Source organism: Thalassophryne amazonica, chromosome 8 (genome assembly GCF_902500255.1).
Source record: "Thalassophryne amazonica chromosome 8, fThaAma1.1, whole genome shotgun sequence".
Taxonomy (NCBI): domain Eukaryota; kingdom Metazoa; phylum Chordata; class Actinopteri; order Batrachoidiformes; family Batrachoididae; genus Thalassophryne; species Thalassophryne amazonica.
Genome location: NC_047110.1, coordinates 79,814,978 through 79,839,161, shown reverse-complemented (window position 1 = coordinate 79,839,161; position 24,184 = coordinate 79,814,978). Strand labels below are relative to the sequence as shown.

The following is a 24,184-nucleotide window of genomic DNA, read 5'->3' as shown; positions in this document are numbered from 1 at the left end:
CAAAATGAGATGTCTTGCACTGACATGCAGCAGCCCAAGACTGTATGACTGCAGACTCCAGCAGCCGTCTGAGTTCAGCTAAGACGTATGAAGAGACTTTCATGCTGATAATGTCTGAAAGGAACTGTTATTTACAACAAATACCGATTTTGTTGATTTCTGTTTATGTCCATAGATCAAGGATCCACCATGTAGAGTTTATTTATGTCCAGAGATCAAGGATCCACTGACCAATTTCATATTTATTTACTTTAAGACTCAATAAAATGCTGCTGACATAGAAAACCTGTAAAGCCTACTTTTAGTACACAGAAAATTCACAGGAGGTGAAGGAATCAGATCGATAGATAAAATCTTGTCAATACCCATCCCTAGTCAGGAATCAATTTAGAATTTCTAACCCTGAGGGGGAGAAATTCAAGGGAGCAGATGCTATTACCAACATTTAGTAGATTTGAAAGTGCATTACTATCAGGCTTAGTAGACAGAGATGGCTGGACACAAATGCAGGACTCAAACAAAAATTCTGTGTGTAAAAATAGTTTACTGAAACAGCAAATTGGGTCCGGCACACAAAAAGGCAGTCCAAGAAGAGCAGAAGTAAAAGGAACATCAGGCTTAGGCGTGGTTGGGTACACAAGCAGGTGATCAAAAACACAAGAGGCAAGCAGGTTGAGGAAATACACAAAACAGAGCTAGAAAGAAGGTACAAGTTGCACCAATCTGGTGAGGAGCAGAGCAAACAGTGAATCTTAAATACAACCAGGTGATGAGCTGCAAATAGGAAACAGGTGTGTGTGGAAAGCACCAGAACAAGGATGTGGCCAGAGATAGTGAAATGCCCACCACCAAGAACCAAGAGACAGACAAGAGAGAAAGGGACAGACAGACCCAAGCAGGAGAAACCCAGAAAGAGAATAAACATACAAGAAAGCCACCGAACAAACAAAGCAAACCAAAACATAAAATAAAACAAAAACTTCACAATTTTTTATGTTAATTTACTGTCTTAATGCATTTATAAATTGCTTAGGTTCTTTTATCATATACACACTATTATTATTATTATTATTATTATTATTATTATTATTACTTTATTTTGTCATTTGATTTTTAAATGGACCACAATGGAAATAAGTGTTTTCATTTTCTTGTGTCATCCATGTATTTTTGACATATTTACAATTACATTATGTACTTATATTGAACTTACTAAATAAAATCACTCACGCATGCTCATGCTTTCCATATATGGAATGGCGTGTGAGTCCAGAATGTAATTAGCAACGTCCATTGTTTAGTGTTGTTAGCTAATATGTGTATTTTCCCCAAAAATATTAGTCCTAACAATGTTCCATTTTAGCGTTGTTCACCCTTGACAAAAAATACATAAGCATACCAAAGAGCAAATGTCAGCTCTCCCCAGTTTCTCAGTGATCAAAGTTATACGCACGCACACAGAGCTTTTTGTCTTTTCTGCATTCTGCCGCAAGCAGGTGCTTTTTGCTTTTTTTTTTTTTAAACACACCCACAAACAGAGACGGTGGTGGAAGACATGAAACACAGTACATTTATGGTGATGGTAACATGACACTCAACTAAACTGACTAAACCAATTGAACTACAAAAACACAATAAATCAATAACACTAACAATACTGTTAAACTAACATGAACCAGAATAGTAATATTTAAAACCCCAAAACCCTGAACTCCCATGGTGCATTGCAGCACAATGTTCATTGTTCACTTTGTTAGCTAATATTGCTAATTTCTCCAAAAATATTTGTCCTATCAACTTTCTATTTTCACAACATTCATCCTTGGCTCAACATACACAAGCATACAAAACGGCAAATGTCAGCTCTCCCTTTGATCAAAGCCAAACACACACATGCATGCATACAGAGGCCATTTTGCTATTATAATATAGATTATAATGCTTGGATTTCAGTAAATTTTCTCAGTTTTGTGAAATTTATTATGATTTTTTTTTTTAAAGCTACCCCCACCAACAGACACACACACAACACAAACAAAAGAAAAGAAAGAAAACCTTGTTTGAAAAAGACACTGCTTGGGACTCTGGCGAGGGTGGTCACATCGCCTCCTCTCTCCTCTATCTCTGCTCCAACCTTCAAAGTCCTACTGTGAATTACTGTGACTGTGAATTCTTCAAACTATATTGGATTAACCATGGAATTGATTAGTTGGTCTCTGAACGCTACTGACACCATTTTTTCAACAAGGAAATCAGGGCTGGGGGACCCTGCGTGCCAAGATGGAACCTACCCTGCAGGCTATGTTCTCGACACCTGGGAGAAATGGTGTTTTCACAAGCTTGGCGCCACTCTCTGGTGAGGACGTTGAAGATTTATTTATATTTGGTTTTATCGTAGGAGGGCTGGTACTTATTGGTTTATGTGCTGCCCTGACCTACTGGAGAACTGGCAAGACGGCTGCCACCAGAACCACGACCCCTCACCTGTCCGTCATGATTAATGACTTGGGCAAGGCCATACATTCTCAGACTGCGCTAACCCTTGAACTCAAATGCAAGCTGCATAACATCTCGGAGCAAATGCATGTCTTGCAAAGGAAGATGATGGAGACCTGGGAATACTCAAACTGGATTTGGTTCTTCATGAGATCTGCAAATGTGTTTTCACTGCTCAACCATAAACATGGCAAGCTTATCAGCCTCTGAAGGTCAAAACGCCCTATTGTTTTCCTGCAGAAGAATTTTTATGGCCTTGGTGAACCATTCGGCTGCCTTCTTATCTATTGTAACTCCAGCACACACAGACAGAAACTGACATAAACTTAACTCATCTGCCACTCATACATGGACAGTGACTGATACACATGCTCCCACCCCCTTCCCCTCCTTTGTGTTCCTGTCTCCATCCCCACCCATCCCGTCCCCTGCTCATGCCACTCCCTTCCACCTCCGGAGTGCAGCGCAGCTTTAGCTGCGGCAGCTCCCCATTCCCCCCAAGCTGGCTGCGTGACCACCTGTTGCTGCAGCCCCCCCACACTCACATTTCCTCAATTCGGATGACAGACTGTTTCAAAGTTTAGCGTACATAAACAATCAAATGTATATGTGTTGTTTTAATTCTGATGTTTGCCATTATTACGTTCAACTAGTAATAATTGTGGATTAATTGATGTTTGTATGAAATAATTTGGTGTGAAATGAATTGCTCTTTTAGAGATCAATAAAGTTGTCTGAAGAAGTCTAAAGGGAAAAAAGAGAAACAAAAAGGTATGAGAACTTACTGGGAGTTTGGCATCAGGAGCTTTGTTTGCAGGAGTGTAAACATTGAGGTAAAGACAGTCTTCTGAAACGTCTGGGATCTCTGCCATCAAAATACCCACTTTATCCAACAGCCCCTCAACTACCTTATTTGACTGAACACACCTGAAAGGACAAAACCAGATCACTGTAGGTCAGATCATTATGCAGATGCTACCGTTTCAAATACAATTTATAACTACTAAAATATGCAAAAGCCTTACATGGGTGGCTGATGAGAGGCATCTTTCACTCCGTCCCATCCTTCAGCAGGCTGAGGTGCTTTCAGTCTCAGAGCACCCACAGGTGGCTTTGCAAATGGAACACCCAGGAAAGCCTGGACTCTGGTATCCTTACCCTTGACAGTCACATACTCACCTCTGAGGCTCCCGAAGTTTGTGTGGACAACTGGACCTGTGAAAAATTGAGGACTGAATGATAACAGCAGGTCGAACACAAATAATAATGGGCTAGATCTGTACCAGACCACAGCTCATTCACAGGCAAATACGCAAATCTATCTGTAACGGTATTTAGAGGATGCAGATGTTCGACATGGCCCAATGACAATGGAGCCCAGTTTTATGAAGCACTACTTAGGGAGACAGACTCAGACTAGGCTTAGTACTCAAACATGGGGGCATATGTTGGGAACATATTTGGCAAGTTAGCCCCGTCTAACTCTACTCATTGATTTGGCATAGGTTTTATGCTGGATGCCCTTCCCAACACAACTACACATTACATGGAGAACGGGCAGGGGTAGTCTTGACCCAGGAACCTTCCTCTCTGGAAAAAGCACACTACCCACTTGACTAAGCACTGCCCTCTGTAACTCTAATGCAAGGGTCTAAAATTTAGATCACCCATTTGAGGCTATTTAAGCCTGTTAGTTCCAGGTCTAAGGCCAATTGTCGAGAAAGGGATTTTCATCATTACCAGGGTTCCCCCAGTCTGTCAAATTTGTGACATTTTTTGGCTCATTTTGACTGGAAAGTTAAATAAATACCACATTAAAGAACATTTTATGGAGTACATTTGTTGAAAACTGCAGGAAGATTCATGCAGTATTAAGCCTGCAAGAGTTGAAAATGTGGGTTTGACAGTTGAATCATTCTGACTTTTTTCTTTGAAATCACTGCACACTTTCCACGTGGTAAAAATAGGAAAATTGTGAATAAAAAGTTTGGAAACTTCATATCATAATATTGAGTGTTCCTTACAATTTTCTCCAAGTACCGTAAGCAACAATGTAATAGTATTTAGTTTGAACACATGAAATTCTTAGCCCAAAATCACAGAACCATCATTTATTTTGTGTTTTGTCATCTATATTATAATAGCCAAGTGGCCTCTGTGCATGTGCATGTATGGTTTTGATCATGTCTTCCGCCACCGGTTTGTAGGTGTGTAAATATAGAAGCATCTACTTGTGGCAGAAAACAGAGAAGGCAAAAAGCTGTGCGTGCAACTTCCATCACGGACAAACTGAGAACAGCTGATGCTTACAGTGGGGTAAAAAAGTATTTAGTCAGCTCCTGATTGTGCAAGTTCTCCTACTTAGACAGATGAAAGAGGTCTGTAATTTTCACCATACACTAAAAAAAAAAAAATGCTACTTTGGATCAACTTGAAAAAATTGATGTAATTTGTTACAGCTAATTTTTTTAGTTTCTCACAATGTATATGTATGATTTTGTAAAGTGATTCCAGCAGATTTAAACTGGAAACCACAATTTTCCATTAGATCAATGTAAATAAGTACTTTGAATGAAGTGCACTGTTTCACTTTTTTCAGTGTAGGTACACTTCAACTATGAGAGACAAAATGAGAAAAAAAAAATCCAGGAAATCACATTGTAGGATTTTTAAAGAATTTATTTGTAAATTATGGTGGAAAATAAGTAATTGGTCAATAATAAAAGTTCAACTCAATACTTTGTAACATAATCTTTGTTGGCAATGACAGAGATCACCCGTTTCCTGTAAGTCTTCACCAGGTTTGTTGTTAGCTGGTATTTTGGCCCATTCCTCCATGCAGATCTCCTCTAGAGCAGTGATGTTTTGGGGCTGTCGCTGGGCAACACGGACTTACAACTCCCTCCACAAATTTTCTATGGGGTTGAGGTCTGGAGACTGGCTAAGCCACTCCAGCACCTTGCAATGCTATTTACGGAGCCACTCTTTCATTGCCCGAGCGGTGTGTTTGGGATCATTGTCATGCTGGAAGCCCCAGCCACATTGCATCTTCAATGCTCTCACTGATGGAAAGAGGTTTTGGCTTAAAATCTCATGATACATGTCCCCGTTCATTCTTCCCTTAACACAGATCAGTCTTCCTGTCCCCATTGCAGAAAAACAGCCCCAAAGCATGATGTTTCCACCCCCATGCTTCACATAGGTATGGTGTTCTTGGGATACAACTCAGCATTCTTCTTCCTCCAAACACAATGAGTTGAGTTTTTACCAAAATGTTCTATTTTGGTTTCATCTGACCACATGATATTCTCCCGGTCCTCTTCTGGATCATCCATATCCTCTCTAGCAAACTTCAGACGGGCCTGGACATGTACTGGCTTAAGCAGGGGGACACACCTGGCACTGCAGGATTTCAGTCCCTCCCTGCGTAGTGTGTAGCCTGTGTTACTTTGGTCCCAGCTCTCTGCAGGTCATTCATCAGGCCCCTCCGTGTAATTCTGGGATTTTTGTTCACCGTTCTCATGATCATTTTGACCCCACAGGATGACATCTTTCGTGGAGCCCCAGATAGAGGGAGATTATCAATGGTCTTGTATGGCTTCCATTTTCTTACAATTGCTCCCACAGTTGATTTATTCACACCAACCTGCTTGACTATTGTAGATTCACTCTTCCCAGCCTGGTGCAGGTGTACACTTTTCTACCTGGTGTCCTTTGACAGCTGTTTGGTCTTGGCCATGGTTGAGTTTGAAGTGTGACTGTTTGCGGCTGTGGATAGGTGTATTTTATACAGATAACAAGTTCTAACAGGTGCCTTTAATACAGGTAACAGGTGGAGGAGAAGAAGTTACAGGTATGTGAGAGCTAGAAATCTTGCTTGTTTGTGGGTAACATAAATACTTATTTTCCACCATGGTTTACAAATAAATTCTTTATAAATCCTACAATGTGATTTTCTGGATTTTTTTTTCTCATTTTATGTCTCATAGTTTAAGTTTACCTATGTTGAAAATTACAGACCTCTCTCATCTTTCTAAGTAGGAGAACTTGCACAATCAGGGACTGACTAAATACTTTTTACCCCACTGTATGTATTTTGGGTCAAGGATTAACGCCGCCAAAACGGAATGTTGCTAGAAGTCATATAGGTACAATCTGGACTCACATGCAGGATGGGGTAAATCGTCTTTGTATTAAAAGCGTGTGTACGTGTGTGTGATTTCATTTAGTAAAGTCAATATAAATACAAAACAATTCTAAGTACTTTAAAAATACATGGATGACACAAGAAAGTGAAAACATTTATTTCCATTATGGTCCATTTAAAAAAATCAAATGACAAAATAGAAGTAATAAAAAAATAAAATAATAATACCTACGATAATGATAAGTGTGTATATGATAAGAACCTAAACAATTTACAAATACATTAAAACAGTAAATTAACATAAAAAATTACATAAGTAACAGGAAATAAAAGGGTTGAGTTCGTCTACTAAAAACGGCTGAGGCCTAACATTCTAAAAACACTCTGGACTCACACGCTATTTCATCTCATTATAGAAACTTTTCATAATTTTTTACCACCCTTGAAAAATGTCAGCTAGCTATTTTATAAACACTACCCAATCTGGAGCCCGTGGATCCCCGCGTGCAACGCGCTAGTGTTGTTTAATTTTGACAACAGTGTTTCTCTTTCGAATCACATTTCCTCAACGCAAATGTACATTTTAGTGTGAGTAAAATTTTCACTTCTATTTCTTTTATGCATCGTTTCTACTCATTGCGGAAGAAGAGAGGTTTCATATCCAAAAAATAAGTGGTGACAAATATGAAAAACAGAACAAAACAAAGATACAACTGATTTCTGGATTATCATGCATGCAGGAAGCAAAAGAAAATTCAATGAGTTGGTCCTGGAAGAAAACCTGTCAGTAGGACAATGACCCCAAGCACACAACAGCCAAGATATTAAAGGAATGTTTACAATTTAACCACGGGTCTTGGACTATGACATATGCAAAAACATTTTAGTACCACCACCACAAAAAAAAAAAAGAAAAGAAAAGAAAAACAGGCCCTGCACTGGTTGAAAATCAACCAAGACAACTGTACTAGGCTTTGCAATAGACTTTTCTCTCCTCGAATAAAGCAACAAAAAAAAAAAAGAAGTATTTTACAGACTTGCCATTTCCCCCTAAAATAGAAATGCATTAGAAAAGAAATTCATTCAACAGAAAAGTTGTTTCTTTTGCAAAGAATCTGCCTAAACATGAGGTCATTTTGATAAGCTTTCACCTTTGGAGCTAGTAGGAATTTCAGGTATGAAGGTAAGAGGCATAATAACAAGCAAAGTTCAGTAACACGTCAAATGGAGTGGCAGCAGCACAGTTCTTTGATAGAAAATTAATAGTGACAGTTCATTGTTAAGAATGTTTATACAGTTAAATATGTGAAACATTTTCCTGGTGGAGATTTTGACAACACACTTTATAGAATCAGTAATTTTAAATGATTATATACATATATATATATATATATATATATATATATATATATATATATACATATATATATATATATATATATATATATATATATATATATATATATATATAAATCAGCATTATTTGCAGAATAAAATGCCACATTATTACAGTTACAATTCCAGGTAGAATTACTCCAAATGAGTTAATAAAGACGGTTTCATCCAGAAAGTATTCACAGCGCTTCACTTTTCCCACATTGTGGATTAAAAATGGATTAAATTAATTTTTTTCCTCAAAATTCTACACAAGATACCCCATAATGACAATGTGAAAAAATGCTTTTTTTCAGATTTGTTGGGAAAGTGTAATGACACGGACCCACAACAGGGGGCGTAAATGAACGGACAATAGATGAGTCAAAAATACAACACTTTACTGTTGTGAAATGTGCACAACGAAATACAGACAAATGCAGAATTTGGTTCACAATCAAAATATACAAAGTGACGTATGGGTAGGCTCGAGGATAGGAGACGTCCGTCCCGAGTAGAACCGGATCCCACACGATTTCCACTGCCACCGAACCCGAAGGATACTGGAGCCGCCAAGTCCTGAGTCCCCAGGTGGTCACCGTCTCCGACTGTCGGATCTGGTACTGCTGGCAGGAAGCAGAAGACAGAAGTAATGAGTGTGTGAAAAACACACCCAGTAAACAGTCAGCAAGTTCTTCTTGTATTAGTCGGGTGGGAAAGACACCTCCACCTCAAGTACACAGTTTATGCAGCAGAGTCTGTAATCCTACTTAATGAAGTTCGGAGTGAGGAGTGAAGTGCGTCACTCCTCCACCATCCGCGAACTCAGCCTCCAGCTGAAAGTAGCGATCAAGACACCTGCAAACAGTTCAACACACACGAACACAAGTAACGTGCGTCAACACAACAACGGCTGAGAATTTACCGTGAAGGTAGATGATATCTCGGCGACGAGGCGGAGATGTCGTCCAGCTTTTGTGTGTGATGACCAGGAGATTGGTGACAGCTGTCATAGTTGATGAGTGACAGCTGTCACCCCGGCTGTTCCTGTGAGGCGGCAGCGCCCTCTCGTGCCTGAAGCCCGCACTTCAGGCAGGGCGCCCTTTGGTAGTGGGCCAGCAGTACCTCCTCTTCAGCGGCCCACACAACAGGACCCCCCCCTCAACGGGCGCCTCCTGGCGCCCGACCAGGCTTGTCCGGGTGTCGCCGGTAGAAATCGGCCAGGAGGGCCGGATCCAGGATGAAGCTCCTCTTCACCCAGGAGCGTTCTTCGGGTCCATAACCTTCCCAGTCCACCAAGTACTGGAAACCCCGGCCCTTCCGGCGGACGTCCAGGAGCCGACGCACAGTCCAAGCCGGCTCCCCGTCGATGATCCGGGCAGGAGGCGGCACCGGTCCGGGAGCACAGAGGGGTGAGGTGTGGTGTGGCTTGATCCTGGAAACATGAAAAACCGGGTGGACCCGCAGTGAAGCTGGGAGCTGGAGCTTCACTGCGGCCGGACTGAGGACTTTGAGGATCTTGAATGGACCGATGTACCTGTCCTTTAGTTTGGGTGAGTCCACTTGGAGGGGGATGTCCTTCGTAGAAAGCCACATCTCCTGCCCAGGCTGGTATGCAGGGGCCGGGGAACACCGGTGGTCTGCATGGGCCTTAGCCCTCGTCCGGGTCTTCAACAAGGCAGAACAGGCGGTGCGCCACACCCGACAGCACCTCCGCAGGTGGGCCTGGACCGAGGGCACACTGACCTCTCCCTCCACCACAGGAAACAATGGGGGCTGGTACCCCAGACACACCTCAAACGGGGAGAGGCCGGTGGCAGAGGACACCTGGCTGTTATGCGCATACTCGATCCAGGCCAGATGTTCACACCAGGCCGTCGGGTGCGCAGACGTCACACAGCGCAGGGCTTGCTCCAGTTCCTGGTTGGCCCGTTCTGCCTGTCCGTTGGTCTGCGGGTGATACCCGGACGAGAGGCTCACGGTGGCCCCCAGTTCTCGGCAGAAACTCCTCCAGACTTGAGAGGAGAACTGGGGACCTCGATCCGAGACGATGTCCACTGGTATCCCATGCAGACGCACAACGTGGTGGACCAGGAGGTCTGCTGTCTCCTGGGCCGTAGGGAGCTTCAGGAGGGCCACGAAGTGGGCCGCCTTGGAGAATCGGTCCACTATCGTGAGGATGGTAGTCATGTCCCGGGACGGCGGGAGGCCCGTGACGAGGTCCAGGCCGATGTGGGACCAGGGGCGATGGGGCACAGGTAACGGTTGGAGGAGTCCCTGTGCCCGTTGGTGATCAGCTTTTCCCCTGGCGCAGGTGGTGCAGGCCTGGACATAGTCCCGGACATCGGCTTCCATGGACGCCCACCAGAAGCACTGCTGGACCACTGCCACGGTCCTTTGCACCCCCGGATGGCAGGAGAGTTTGGAACCGTGACAGAAGTCCAGGATGGCAGCTCTGGCTTCTGGTGGGACATAGAGGCGGTTCTTCGGTCCTTTACCTGGGTCCGGGTTCCATGCCAGGGCCTCCTGGATGGTCTTCTCCACATCCCAGGTGAGGGTGGCCACGATAGTGGACTCAGGTAGTATGGATTCCGGCAGATCCGACAGCTCGGTTTTGACTTAGACTTCGTGAACCCGGGACAGAGCATCCGATCTTTGGTTCTTGGTCCCGGGGCGGTAGGTGATCCGGAAGTCAAAACACCCGAAGAACAGTGACCAGCGGGCTTGCCTGGGGTTCACCCGTTTGGCGGTCCTGATATACTCCAGGTTCTGGTGGTCCGTGAAAACCGTAAATGGTACCGTGGCTCCCTCTAACAGATGTCTCCACTCCTCAAGAGCCTCCTTCACCGCGAGGAGTTCCCGATTGCCCACGTCATAGTTGCTCAGCTGGGGTCAACCTGCATGAGAAATAGGCACAAGAATGGAGAATCTGATCGGACTCTCCGCTCTGGGACAGCACGGCTCCTATCCCTGAGTCCGAGGCGTCCACTTCTACCACAAACTGGCGGCTAGGATCGGGCTGCAACAGAACTGGTGCAGTCGAAAACCGGCGTTTCAACTCCCTAAACGTGGCCTCGCACCAATCCGACCAAGTAAATGGTACTTTGGAGGAGGTCAGAGCAGTCAGGGGGCTAACTACCTGACTGTAGCCCTTTATGAACCTCCTGTAGAAATTCGCAAAGCCGAGGAACTGTTGCAGCTTCCTACGGCTTGTCGGTTGGGGCCAGTCTCTCACCGCTGCTACCTTGGCCGGATCAGGGGCGACGGAGTTGGAGGAGATTATGAACCCCAGGAAGGACAAAGAAGTGCGGTGGAACTCACACTTCTCGCCCTTCACAAACAGCCGGTTCTCCAACAACCGCTGCAGGACCTGACGTACATGCTGGACATGGGTCTCAGGATCCGGGGAAAAAATGAGAATATCGTCTAGGTATACAAAGACGAATCGGTGCAGGAAGTCCCACAAGACGTCATTTACCAAAGCCTGAAATGTCGCGGGGGCATTGGTGAGGCCGAACGGCATGACCAGGTACTCAAAGTGACCTAATGGGGTGTTGAATGCCGTCTTCCACTCGTCTCCCTTCCGGATCCAAACCAGGTGGTACGCGTTCCTAAGATCGAGTTTTGTGAATATTTGGGCTCCATGCAGGGGCGTGAACACCGAATCTAACAGGGGTAGAGGGTACCGGTTGCAAACCGTGATCTCGTTCAGTCCCCTGTAGTCAATGCATGGACGGAGGCCGCCGTCTTTCTTGCCCACAAAAAAGAAACCTGCACCCATCGGGGAGGTGGAGTTCCGGATCAACCCTGCAGCTAACGAGTCCCGGATGTAGGTCTCCATTGATTCGCGCTCAGGATGTGAGAGGTTGTACAGCCTGCTGGACGGATACTCAGTGCCCAGGATCAAATCAATGGCGCAATTGTACGGACGGTGTGGGGGAAGAGTGAGTGCCAGATCTTTGCTGAAGACGTCAGAGAGATCGTGGTACTCCTCAGGCACCGCCGCAAGATTGGGGAGGACTTTAACCTCCTCGTTAGCGGTCAAACCGGGCGGAACCGAGGGTCCTAGACATTCCCGGTGACAGGTTTCGCTCCACTGAGCCACAACCCCAGACGACCAATCAATCCGGGGGTTGTGTTTGATCATCCAAGGGAAGCCCAAAATCACGCGGGAGGTAGAAGGAGTCACATAAAACTCGATCTCCTCCCGATGATTCCCAGACACTACCAAAGTTACTGGCAGTGTCTTGTGTGTGATTAAAGGGAGAAGGGTGCCATCTAGTGCCCGCACCTTCAATGGCGAAGGAAGCGCCACCAGAGGGAGCCCTACCTCCCTTGCCCATCTGCTGTCCAGCAGATTCCCTTCTGACCCCGTGTCCACCAGTGCAGGGGCCTGAAGGGTTAGATCCCCACTCAGGATCGTAACTGGGAGTCGTGCAGAAAGACGGGTTTGTCCCACGTGTATTTCTTGGCCCACCCTTAGCCCAGTTTCTAAGAGCGGGCGTTGGTGTTTAACCATTTGGGGCAGTCTCTCTGCTGATGCTCGTTTGAGCCGCAGATAAAGCACTCTCCGCGGACCAGTCTCCTTTGTCTATTAGTGGCTCTGACTTTAGCCCTGCTTGTGTCCATAGCATCGTCAGCAGGGGGAGCTGTCGCCAATAGGAGCGCCGAGGCAGTGGAGCGTGGGGAGGGCGGTACCTTTTTGGAACCGGAAGGGAGAGGGACGGAGCGTACCCGACCACGCCCTTCGTCTCGCTCCCGACGGCGTTCCTCTAACCGATTGTCTAATCGTATGACCAGATCAATAAGCCAATCCAAATCCCGCGGCTCATCCTTAGCCACCAGATGCTCCTTCAGGACTGACGACAGTCCGTTTACGAAGGCGGCGCGGAGTGCAGCGGTATTCCAGCCGGACCTCTCAGCCGCGATGCGGAAGTCGACCGCATACTCAGCTGCACTCCGACGCCCCTGTCTCATTGACAGCAGCGCCGTAGAAGCAGTCTCGCCTCTGTTTGGGTGATCAAATACTGTTTTTAACTCCCTCAGAAACCCAGTATAAGAGGTAAGGAGCCGTGAATTCTGCTCCCAGAGTGCCGTAGCCCAGGCGTGTGCCTCGCCTCGAAGCAAATTAATTACATAAGCCACCCTGCTGGCGTCCGATGCGTACATCACGGGACGCTGTGAAAAGACGAGCGAACTCTGCATTAAAAAGTCCGCGCACGTCTCCACACAACCCCCGTACGGCTCTGGGGGACTTATGTATGCTTCAGGGGATGGTGGGGGTGGTCGTTGAATGACTAGTGGAATGTCTATATTCGACACCGGGTCAGCAGGAGGAGGAGCTGCAGCAGCGCCCTGAGCGCGCGCTTCCACCTGCGCGGTGAGAGCCTCCATCCTGCGATTGAGGATGACGTTCTGCTCGGTCATTAGATCCAACCAAGCAGTAAAGGCAGTGAGGATTTGCTGCAACTCACCAATCATGCCTCCTGCGGGACGCCTGTGCATCCTGCTCTTCCATTGGCTGTTCAACAGATGGTTGACGCCCCTCGGGATCCATGACGATTGGCCGAGATATCCTGTTGGGAAAGTGTAATGACACGGACCCACAACAGGGGGCGTAAATGAACGGACAATAGATGAGTCAAAAATACAACACTTTACTGTTGTGAAATGTGCACAACAAAATACAGACAAATGCAGAATTTGGTTCACAATCAAAATATACAAAGTGACGTGTGGGTAGGCTCGAGGATAGGAGACGTCCGTCCCGAGTAGAACCGGATCCTACACGATTTCCACTGCCACCGAACCTGAAGGATACTGGAGCCGCCAAGTCCTGAGTCCCCAGGTGGTCACCGTCTCCGACTGTCGGATCTGGTACTGCTGGCAGGAAGCAGAAGACAGAAGTAATGAGTGTGTGAAAAACACACCCAGTAAACAGTCAGCAAGTTCTTCTTGTATTAGTCGGGTGGGAAAGACACCTCCACCTCAAGTACACAGTTTATGCAGCAGAGTCTGTAATCCTACTTAATGAAGTTCGGAGTGAGGAGTGAAGTGCGTCACTCCTCCACCATCCGCGAACCCAGCCTCCAGCTGAAAGTAGCGATCAAGACACCTGCAAACAGTTCAACACACACGAAAACAAGTAACGTGTGTCAACACAACAATGGCTGAGAATTTACCGTAAAGGTAGATGATATCTCGGCGATGAGGTGGAGATGTCGTCCGGCTTTTGTGTGTGTGGGTGATGACCAGGTGATTGGTGACAGCTGTCATAGTTGATGAGTGACAGCTGTCACCCCGGCTGTTCCTGTGAGGCAGCAGCGCCCTCTCGTGCCTGAAGCCCGCACTTCAGGCAGGGCGTCCTTTGGTAGTGGGCCAGCAGTACCTTCTCTTCAGCGGCCCACACAAGATTTTTGCAAAAATTATTAAAAATAAAAAAATAATAAGTCACGTGTACATAAGTATTCACAGCCTTTGCCATGAAGCTTAAAATTAAGGTCAGGTGTATCCTGTTTCAACTGATCATGATTGAGATGTTTCTACAGCTTAATTGGTGTCCACCTGGGGTATATTCAGTTTATCCAACATGATTTGGAAAGACACACTCCTGTCTACATATACGTAAGGTCCCACAGTTGACAGTGCATGTCAGAGCACAAAACAAGCATGAAGTCAAAGGAATTGTCTGTAGACCTCTGAGACAGGATTGACTTAAGGCACAAATCTGGAGATTCAGGTTCTTCTGGTGGCTTCTGGAGGTTCATCTTTCAGCAGGACAATGACCCTAAGCACACAGCCAAGATATCACAGGAGTGGCTTCAGGACATCTCTGTGAATGTCTTTGAGTGGTCCAGCCAGAACCCAAACCTGAATCTGATTAAACATCTCTGGAGAGATCTGAAAATGGCTGTGCACTGGCACTCCCCATCCAACCTGATAAAGCTTGAGAGGTTCTGCAAAGAGGAATGGGCAAAACTGCCCAAAGATAGGAACGCCAAGCTTGTGGCATCATATTCAAGAAGACTTGAGGCTGTAATTGCTGCCAAAGTGCATCAACAAAGTATTGAGCAAAGGGTGTGAATACTTATGTACATGTAATTTCTTAGTTTTTATTATTATTATTATTATTATTATTATTATATTTAATTATCTGCAAAAATTAAAAAGAAACTATTTTCCATGTCATTATGGGGTGTTGTGAGTAGAATTTTGATGGAAAAAAATAATTTACTTCATTTTGGAATAAGGCTGTAACATAACAAAATGTAGAAAAAGTGAAGCACTGTGAATACTTTCTGGACGCATTGTAAGCCGCCCCAGCTACAATAAAGCCCTCTAAAGGCAGAGAATTTCCAACAATAATCAATAAACAAATAGGTTAATCAGTGGAAGACATATGTCAAACTGCATATGAAGTTGTTTCTTTTTATGCCCTGAAATGACAATTTTTCCCAACTTACCATGCAAGTCTGCAGTAACACACCAAATCAAAACAGCTGCTGCAAGAATGAAGAAATTTTGAGCTCTGAAGTCCTTAACAGACATATCTGGTCAGTTCCAACACAGCGGCCAACAGTAAGGTCCTCGATCGTCTCCCAGATAGTCACCCAGAAATCTGTAACGTAACATGCTTCAGTCGCACCACCCCCTGATCAGGTCTCCTTTAAAGGCTTGACCCCACCCCTTTGTAAACACTCCTTTGTTACAATCAAGCGACAACACTGGAGCCCGTATTTTGACCCCAATCTGGAAGTGCAATTCCTGGATTGGCCGCTTGAGGCCCATTTTAAAATGTCAAACTTTAGAGCAGAAATAAACATGTTTACAGCCTGTTACAAAAACGGTTTTGGGCTCAACAGATAATTTCCTCCTTCATGACAAGTGTACAGAGGGTGATTTTTTTTTCTAACTTCTTAGTTTAAGACGTTTTACATACGTGGCAAAAAAAAGTGTTGGTACCCTTCTGCTATAGAAAGAAAAACCCACAGTGGTCAAGTTCAAGTTCAAGTTTATTGCGTTCAACGAAAGAACTTTGCAACAAAATAAAACAAAACAAAATAAAACAAAACTGATTTCTCAGCCAGTCAAGTCATGCATCCTAAAGGATGTAGACAGAAGCAAAGCTTAGCTTATATACACCTACCCCTTTTACCTCAGCAACTTTTACTTATCACAACAAAACCAAAACAAAACAAAGTGAGCAGAACAGCAAAACACAGACATCTTAAAATAATCAATAAACTCAAATTCCTCATCATATCCAAACCAACAACAGCACAAATCGCATAATCCCAAAAAATACAAAATCAATAACGTAAGAGAGCCTGAGAGCCTACACAGAAACATAATTGTCCATACTTTATCTAACAGCTATATAGTCCTTCAACAATAATTGAATTTTCACAGGATTCAGAGAATTTAGACAATTTTCACATATTCAGAAAACATCAGTTTCTTATATTGGAGTTTAAAGTGATTGACATTTGGACATTGCTCGAGTTTCTTCGCCAGATTATTCCATATTTTAGGTCCACAAGTAGAAACACAAAAGTCTTTCCTGGTTGTCTGAGCGCCAGCAATTTTAAAATGATACAAGCCCCTTAAATTATATTTTCCTCTCTCTCTCCTTGAAAAATTCTTGAATTCTGAGGGGTGGTTGTTTATTTTTCACTTTATACATTAATTGCACAGTTTTAAACATAATCATATCATGAAGTTTTAATATTTTAGATTTAATAAACAATGAATTGGTGTGATCTCGATAACCTACATTGTGAATCGTTCTTAATGCTCTTTTTTGAAGAATGAATAATGATTGCAATGTAGTTTTATAATTATTGCCCCAAACTTCAGCACAGTAAGCCAAGTAGGGAGCAACCAATGAACAGTACAGAGTATGAAGTGCTTTGCAATCAAGAACATGCCTTACCTTATTTAGTACTGCAATACTTTTTGACACTTTCTTTTGAATATGTTGAATATGAGCTTTCGCTCTATGATTACCCCTTGTATGTTTAACTGAATTTGTACAACTATGTCTTTATTGTAATTCCCAAATAACATTATTTTAGTTTTAGACTAATTTAGTGATAATTTATTAATATAAAACCATCTCTTTAACTTTATCATTCCAATATGTAAATCGGACAATAATTGCTGCAGATTTTCTCCTGAACAAAACAGGTTTGTATCATCTGCAAAAAAAGAACTGCCTTAAACATACTGTTTGGAACAGTTCCAGTTTGAAATGATTTATTAAAAATATATGCTAATGGTTTTGCAATTTCAGCAATTATTTGCTTTACTAAAGACATATGCACATCATTATGATCCATTGACTTTTTACTTTTACCTGTACTAACTACCTTAATAATTTCCCTTTCATCGACTGACCAAGAAACATTGTGTGTGATATCTGTCAATTAATTGATGATTTTCCCATGGGCTGTATGGAATTTCAGCTGCCAGAGCTGGCCCAACATTAGCAAAGAATTTATTGAAACGATCTACTACTTGGCTCATGTCATATTCATCTTTGTTCTTATACGTAAAATATGATGGATAGTTATTTGATTTGGATTTACCATGTTTCCTTTATGTTGTTTTTATTGTAATTTAGTATCTTTCCAAAGTATGATTTTTTACAATTCCGCATGATAGTTGTTAATTTATTTTTATAGTCCTTATATTTAATCTCTGCCTCTCTTGATTTAGTTTTAATGAATTCTCTGTATAGCATTTTTTTTTTCTTGCAAGACTTCTGAAGACCTTTAGTTATCCATGCTTTATATTTATTCTTATTACTATACTGTATAACTGGACAATTTTTGTTATCTATATTGAGAAATATGTTTTCAAATTCTGAATATGCCATGTTAGCATCCTGTTTTGCATAAATGGGATTCCAATTCTGTAAAAGTAAATCATGTTTTAAGGCTGTGATAGCTTCTTCAGATTCCAAATGCTTACAATATTGTATTTTCTCAGTACATTTTTTATTTAAGTTTAGATCAGTTATTGTAAAAATTGGTAAATGGTCACTGATATCTTTGATTAAGAAGCCACTTAGTGTTTTGGTATCAATATCATTCATAAATATATGAGAGTAGCTGAATGTGAAGTCACCAAAATAACTTGAAACTGACAATTCAATTCAAATAATTTTACTTGCGTAGCGCCAAATCACAACAATGCTGCCTCAAGGCGCTTCACACGAGTAAGGTCTAACCTTTACAACACCCCCAGAGCAAGCACACAGGCAACACAACAACAACAACAAAAAACCAAACAAACAGAAAAAAACATAAGAGCAACAAAAACAGAGTTCTTAATTGAAATTAAACAGCAGTCCATCTTGGGTCTTTATGCTGCGTTTACACACAGGCAGGACACGTTACAAATGTCATTTTTCTGTCATTCGTAGCACATTCCTGACATTCTTAATGTGACTTAACGCATCTGAATAGTTTTCTTAACAGTGTGTGTCGATGTGTGATATTTGTGGAGCATGTTTTTGGCTGTCAAAAAATCTTCCATGAATGTCACACACCACCCTCATTTCGCATCATGTCGTGGAGTTCACAACTAAGTGTGCTGATATGTCTTGATTCGTGATGATCCCTAATAGAGCGTGACAGCATTCATAGTAGTTCCTGTGATGGTTCTTGGAGCTCATACTGTCACGCGTTGTTACGAACTGACACGGAAGCTGTCAAGTTTTGACACAGATTGTAACGTGGTGTCACATTTAACATTTTTAACATTTAACATAAACCCTGCTGCACCGCGTACATTTTCATTTTCATTGTTGAAGAAGGACAGTGACGCCAAGTGGGCTAAATCTTGTTTCAGTGTTCCTCAGCGCGCTTCTGCAGGTGTTCCACCTGCCGTTGTGCCTGAAGTTCTGGAGAACGAGTGGGAAGAGAGCCGCGTGCAGCCAGACATTTCTCTCTCCGTCTGCTCCTCCTCCTTTCTGTGCAACTCCATGGCACAAAGCTCAACTAAGTATGCATCACAAAGTTCTTCTGCTGTAGATTCATGGATGTTGAGGAGCAATCTGGAGTGATGTGAACTGTTCAGCAGCTGATGGTAGGATGAATATGGGGGGTGTGTGGAGACAATTCACCTGATTCACAACATTCTTGGCAGATTTGTGACAGAACGTAATTATTCACCGTTGCATTATTATTGACCGTGCGTAATGGTTTGTGATAATTCGCCAGCGATATGTGCCATTAATCGTAATGCATGGTTACAGGTTGCAACGGTTCCTGAGGACTCCTGACACCTCTGCCCCAAATCATCACATTCGTGATCAGCAGCCAAGAATGTATACTTTGTGGCATTCGTCGTTATGTGTAAACGCAGTATGAATCTATGTGTGTCCATGTCCAGTACTGATAGGTCCCAAAGAGGTACGACTTCCAGTCACTGGTGCAACAGGCAGGGCATCCTGATGTCAGTCTGGCACCCTGGGATGCAGGGCCAGCATCCGTTAAAGGTCTCATCAGTGCTTCTTCTCAGTGACAAAAGTAATAATAAATACAAAATTCACTGAAGATTAACTGTTGAATTCTGATTCGACTGACTCATTTAAAAAAAACTCATGAAAGTGGCCTTGACAAAAATGACGGTACCCCAAGAAAAGATGACATGTTAAACTAAGGTGTGTCCTGTAATTAGCATCACAGGTGTCTTCAAACTTGTAATCAGTCAGTGTGCCTGTTGAACAGGTGAAAAGTAGTCACTGTGCTGTTTGGTATCATGGTGTGTTCTACACTGAACATGGACCACAGAAAGGTAAGGACAGAGTTGTCTCAGGAAATTAGAAAGACAATTACTGACAAACATGTTCAAAGTAAAGGCTACAAGACCACGTCCAAGCAGATTGATGTTCCTGTGATTACAGTTGCACATATTATTCAGACGTTTAAGGTCCACAGGACTGTCGCTAACCTCCCTGGATGTGCCCACAAGAGGATAATTGTTGATAAATCGAAGAGGTGGATAATATGAAAAGTAACCAAAGAGCCCAGAACAAGTCAAGGTACATCAGTGTCAAATCACACCATCCGCCGGTGTTTGAGCCAAAGTAGACAAGCCACAAAGCTTCTGGGAGAATGTCCTTTGAACAGATGAGACAAAATTGGAGCTTTATTGGCAAGTCACATCAGCTTTATGTTCATAGATGCAAAAATGAAGCATACAAAGAAAACAACAGCACTGTGAAACCTGAAGGAGGCTCAGTTATGTTCTGGGGCAGCTTTGCTGCATCTGGCACAGGGTGACTTGAATCTGTGCAGGTTACAATGAAATCTCAAGACTATCAAGTTATTCTGGAGCGAAATGCGCTGCCCAGTGTCAGAAAGTTTGGCCTCAGTCCCAGGTCATGGGTCCCCCAACAGGATAATGACCCAAAACACACAACGAAAACCAAACACCCAAGAATAGCTAAGAACAAAACATTGGACTGTTGTGAAGTAGCCTTCTGTGAGCCCTGATCTAACTCCTATTGAACATCTGTGGAAGGAGCTTAAACTAATAGTCTGGAGAAGGATGCTGAGGCTGGACCCACAAAGCAATGAGAGAGGATGGAGGCCCAAGTGGATGTGGTGAGAGAGATTGATGTCCCTTGGGGTCAAATTGACCCCAAGGGACATTTGCCTCCTAAAATGATTTACAGAAAATTGTTGACCACGTTTTTGTGCCAAGCACTTTTATTTGTTGAATATGTAAATACCCCTTGATAATGAAAGCATGATCTGTTCTCTAGCGCCACCACCAGGCCAAACTTTTCAATTACAAATAATTTATCTTGAAATGTTTTCATCCAAATCTTCTAAAATTTACTGACAGCATTAATGATGTTAATGAAGAGTCTGAACCCTACTGGTTTTAGTGATGGTATGACCTTTCTTGCAGTGCCACCATCAGGTCAAACTTTCAGTTTTAGAGGTAGAGTATCTTGAAAATCTTTCATCCAAATCTTTTCTAATTTGGGGTGCACATTCATGACTCTCGCAGAATGAACCATATTGATTGATGTTGGTACCCCCACCTTCCTCTCATAAGCAAATTTACTTATTTTATTTCCTTTTTTGTCACATATTTGTGGTTAACTATAAAACCTGACTCCTCCCTCCTCTTTTGTTTTCCAGGCTTGGGACTGGCAAAGGCAGAGTTCAAGAGGTTTTTTTGGTGGGGGGTGCTTTTTTGGTGTATGTGAGGGGGTTTACATGTTAGAAAATTCACCTGTTTGTGAAACAGAAAATCATAATGACTCAGATAGAACATGGAACACTTCCACAGTCAAGCTTCTAGTCTGCATTACTTTACACAGGATGTGCAGATTGTGTGCGCATGATCCTTGCAGACATATTTCTTGCACAGTGAAACGGTCATGCTGGTCTTCGAATCATTTCAGGTAGGAAAAACCTGACACCTACCGCATTTCTTGCCTGCGGTTTGTGTCATTGGAGGAGTCGGGGTGTTTGTCTCTGACTGTATGTCCTTCACAATAGCTGCAGCAGCTGTTGATGCTCTCGGAAGGCATGGCCTTCTCTCAATCTGGGCTTTCACCAGTGCATTTCCAAGCTGCTCCAGGAAAATCCCCCTTCAACTCAGTTTTCCCCTGTTCCAATCCTTGTTTATTTCACACCATATCACAAACACATTGTATGCACTCACATCAGTGATGTGGAAGAAGATGACAACGGGCAGTCATGCGTTGACAAATGTATGTAGCTGTGACCTTGTCCAGGTTGTCCACCCCACCTTTTCTCTCACTGTAGTCCAGCACCATTTGTGTTTTTTTGTCTTCTCTGGTGCTCAGGGCAGCATCTTTGTGCATGGTGCTGAGCAGAAGGACATTTTTCCCTTTCTTGGGGCAATAGGAGACCACAGTTGCTTTGTCAGTGAAGGCAAACACTGAAGATGTTACTTTCCTGTTTTTGACAGCAAGAAGTTCAGAGGGAAGCTCTGGTTTATTCTTTCTCACTGTCCCCAACATCGTAACCTTCCTTTTGAGCAGTTCCTCACCCAGGGCGTAAGATGTGAAAAAATGACCACATGTAATATTATGCAAAAGCACTCCTTCAGCCGTATCAAGCACAACCCTTGTGCCCTGATTTTTTCAGGTTTTTCGCCAGGAGATTTGCCTGTATAAACCTGCATCTTCCAGGCAAAGCTGAACTGTGCATCACATGCTGCCCATATTTTGATACCATATTTGGCAAGTTTACTCGGCATATATTGTGGAAATGGACAGCGCCCCCAAAATGCAACCAAGCACTCATCAACTGTCACGTTGGGGCCTGGATTGTAAAGCATGGGTAAAGGCTGCACCCACTTGTCCCACACATCCCTTATTGTTGTGTGGGCCGTTGAAGAGGAGGTACTGCTGGCCCACCACCAGATGGCGCCCTGCCTGAAGTACGGGCTTCACACACGAGAGGGCGCAGTCGCCCCTCAGGATCAGCCGGGAGTGACAGCTGTCAGTCATCAGCCACAATCACCTCATCCCATAAAAGCCGGGCAGCAACTCCACTTCCCTGCCGAGAAATCGTTCTGCCCGTCAGGTAAACTTCTCAGCCTGTTTTGTGCCATATGAACACATTTGTTCAGCTAAGCGTCAACAGTTGTAACGTCCTTGCTTCTGTGCTTGACTAATTAATTCTGAGTTTGCAGACGTACCTTTTGTACACCTCGAACTGTAGCTGTGTTTGGGGAGTTGGCGTCTCCGCTCCTCATTCCAGACTCTGCTAAGTGTGACATTAGGATCTGCACGAGCTCCGAGAGAATTGTGATTAGGAGGTGGAGGTTTTTTCCACCAAGAGGGAACTGTGCTGACTGTTTGCTGGGTGTGCATGCACCCACCATCACCTGTCTGTTCTTCCTGCCAGCAGTACCAGATCTGACAGTCGGAGGGAGTGGCCACCTGGGGACTCAGGACTTGGCGGCTCTGTTGTGCTCCAGATCCGCTGGCAGTGGAAATCGCGTGGGACCCGGCTCTTCTCTGGACAGGCGTCTTCTATCCTCGAGCCTGCCCACACGCCACCTTTGTATTATTGACTATTGTTCCAATATTGCATCTGTCTGTTTTCCGTTGTGCACATTCACAACATTAAATTGTTGTATTTTGGCTTATCCATTGTCCGTTCATTTACGCCCCCTGTTGTGGGTCCGTGTCACTACACTTTCCCAACACTCATTGCTGCAAGTTTGTCACGCTCTCGTAGACCTTGCCTCGTTTGTTTGTCATTAAAGCGAATTACACGGGATATAACTTGAAATGTCTTCAAAGACATGGTGGCTGGAAATATTGCCCTTCCAGTCTCACATTCCAAAGGCTTGCTGTTGCTTCACCTTTCGATGAGCAGGACGTTGTAGGCTTCTAAGTCAACCACATCCAAGTCTTGCCAACTGTCCCCATACACACACTTCCCCTCTAAATTTGTCATCCCAAGAACAACATTTTTAATTGTTGAAGTTATGAACAGCTCAAATGATGACTTGATGTCTTCAATATGGCTGACTGCGTATCTTGTGGGGCCTGGTACCATTTTGATTATATTAGCAGCACCAAGTCTACACTGCTGTTGAAGTGGGGAAAGGGACCATTTTAACTTCCAGTTTTTGGAAGTGATCCTGGCTGTTCATGGTTGAGTGAAGACAGGCGGGTCAACAATCTCATTCTCAACAGATGAGAAAACTTCAAAATCTGGGTCCTCCTCAACACAATCCTCTGTCTCAGACATATTCTCCTCTATTTCACTTTCACTGTCAAAACTTCATTCACTGTAAATCTTTTCCCAGATGACATTTTCAAGAGAGACAGAGAAAGAAAAAGAGGGACGTCATGAAGATTGCAGTTCTGATGGAGCACAATAAGGAATGAATTGGCTCAAGGGCTGCGGTGCAAGCTTTTATACGTTTGCTCCTTCCTTATTTTGCATGAACTACCAGTGTCCTTGCAGGAAAATCCCACTCCTCACAGTGCGGGAATTATCAGTTGTATCAGTTCTCAGGAGTGTGAGAAGTAGACCACACATTCATAGACAAACACACATGCATTCATACCCCCAATGCCACCCCCCACCCCCAATGTCATGTATCAACTCAAAAGTATCAACTCTGCACCTGCAGGTGTGGGGATGTTACCTTTCA

At 43.7% G+C, this 24,184-nt stretch overlaps 1 protein-coding gene across 1 annotated transcript in view; it reads right to left on the bottom strand.

The window, feature by feature from the left end:
• ces2b (carboxylesterase 2b) overlaps nt 1-15,607 on the bottom strand; it is a 65,070-nt gene extending 49,463 nt beyond the window's left edge. The window contains exons 1-3 of the mRNA XM_034176812.1: nt 15,481-15,607; nt 3,522-3,711; nt 3,282-3,423 (exon numbers count right to left, since the gene is read on the bottom strand). Coding sequence (XP_034032703.1) covers nt 3,282-3,423; nt 3,522-3,711; nt 15,481-15,565 — 417 coding nt within the window. The 5' untranslated portion in view covers nt 15,566-15,607. The remainder of the gene's footprint in view (nt 1-3,281; nt 3,424-3,521; nt 3,712-15,480) is intronic.
• Between the last annotated feature and the right edge of the window lie 8,577 nt (nt 15,608-24,184).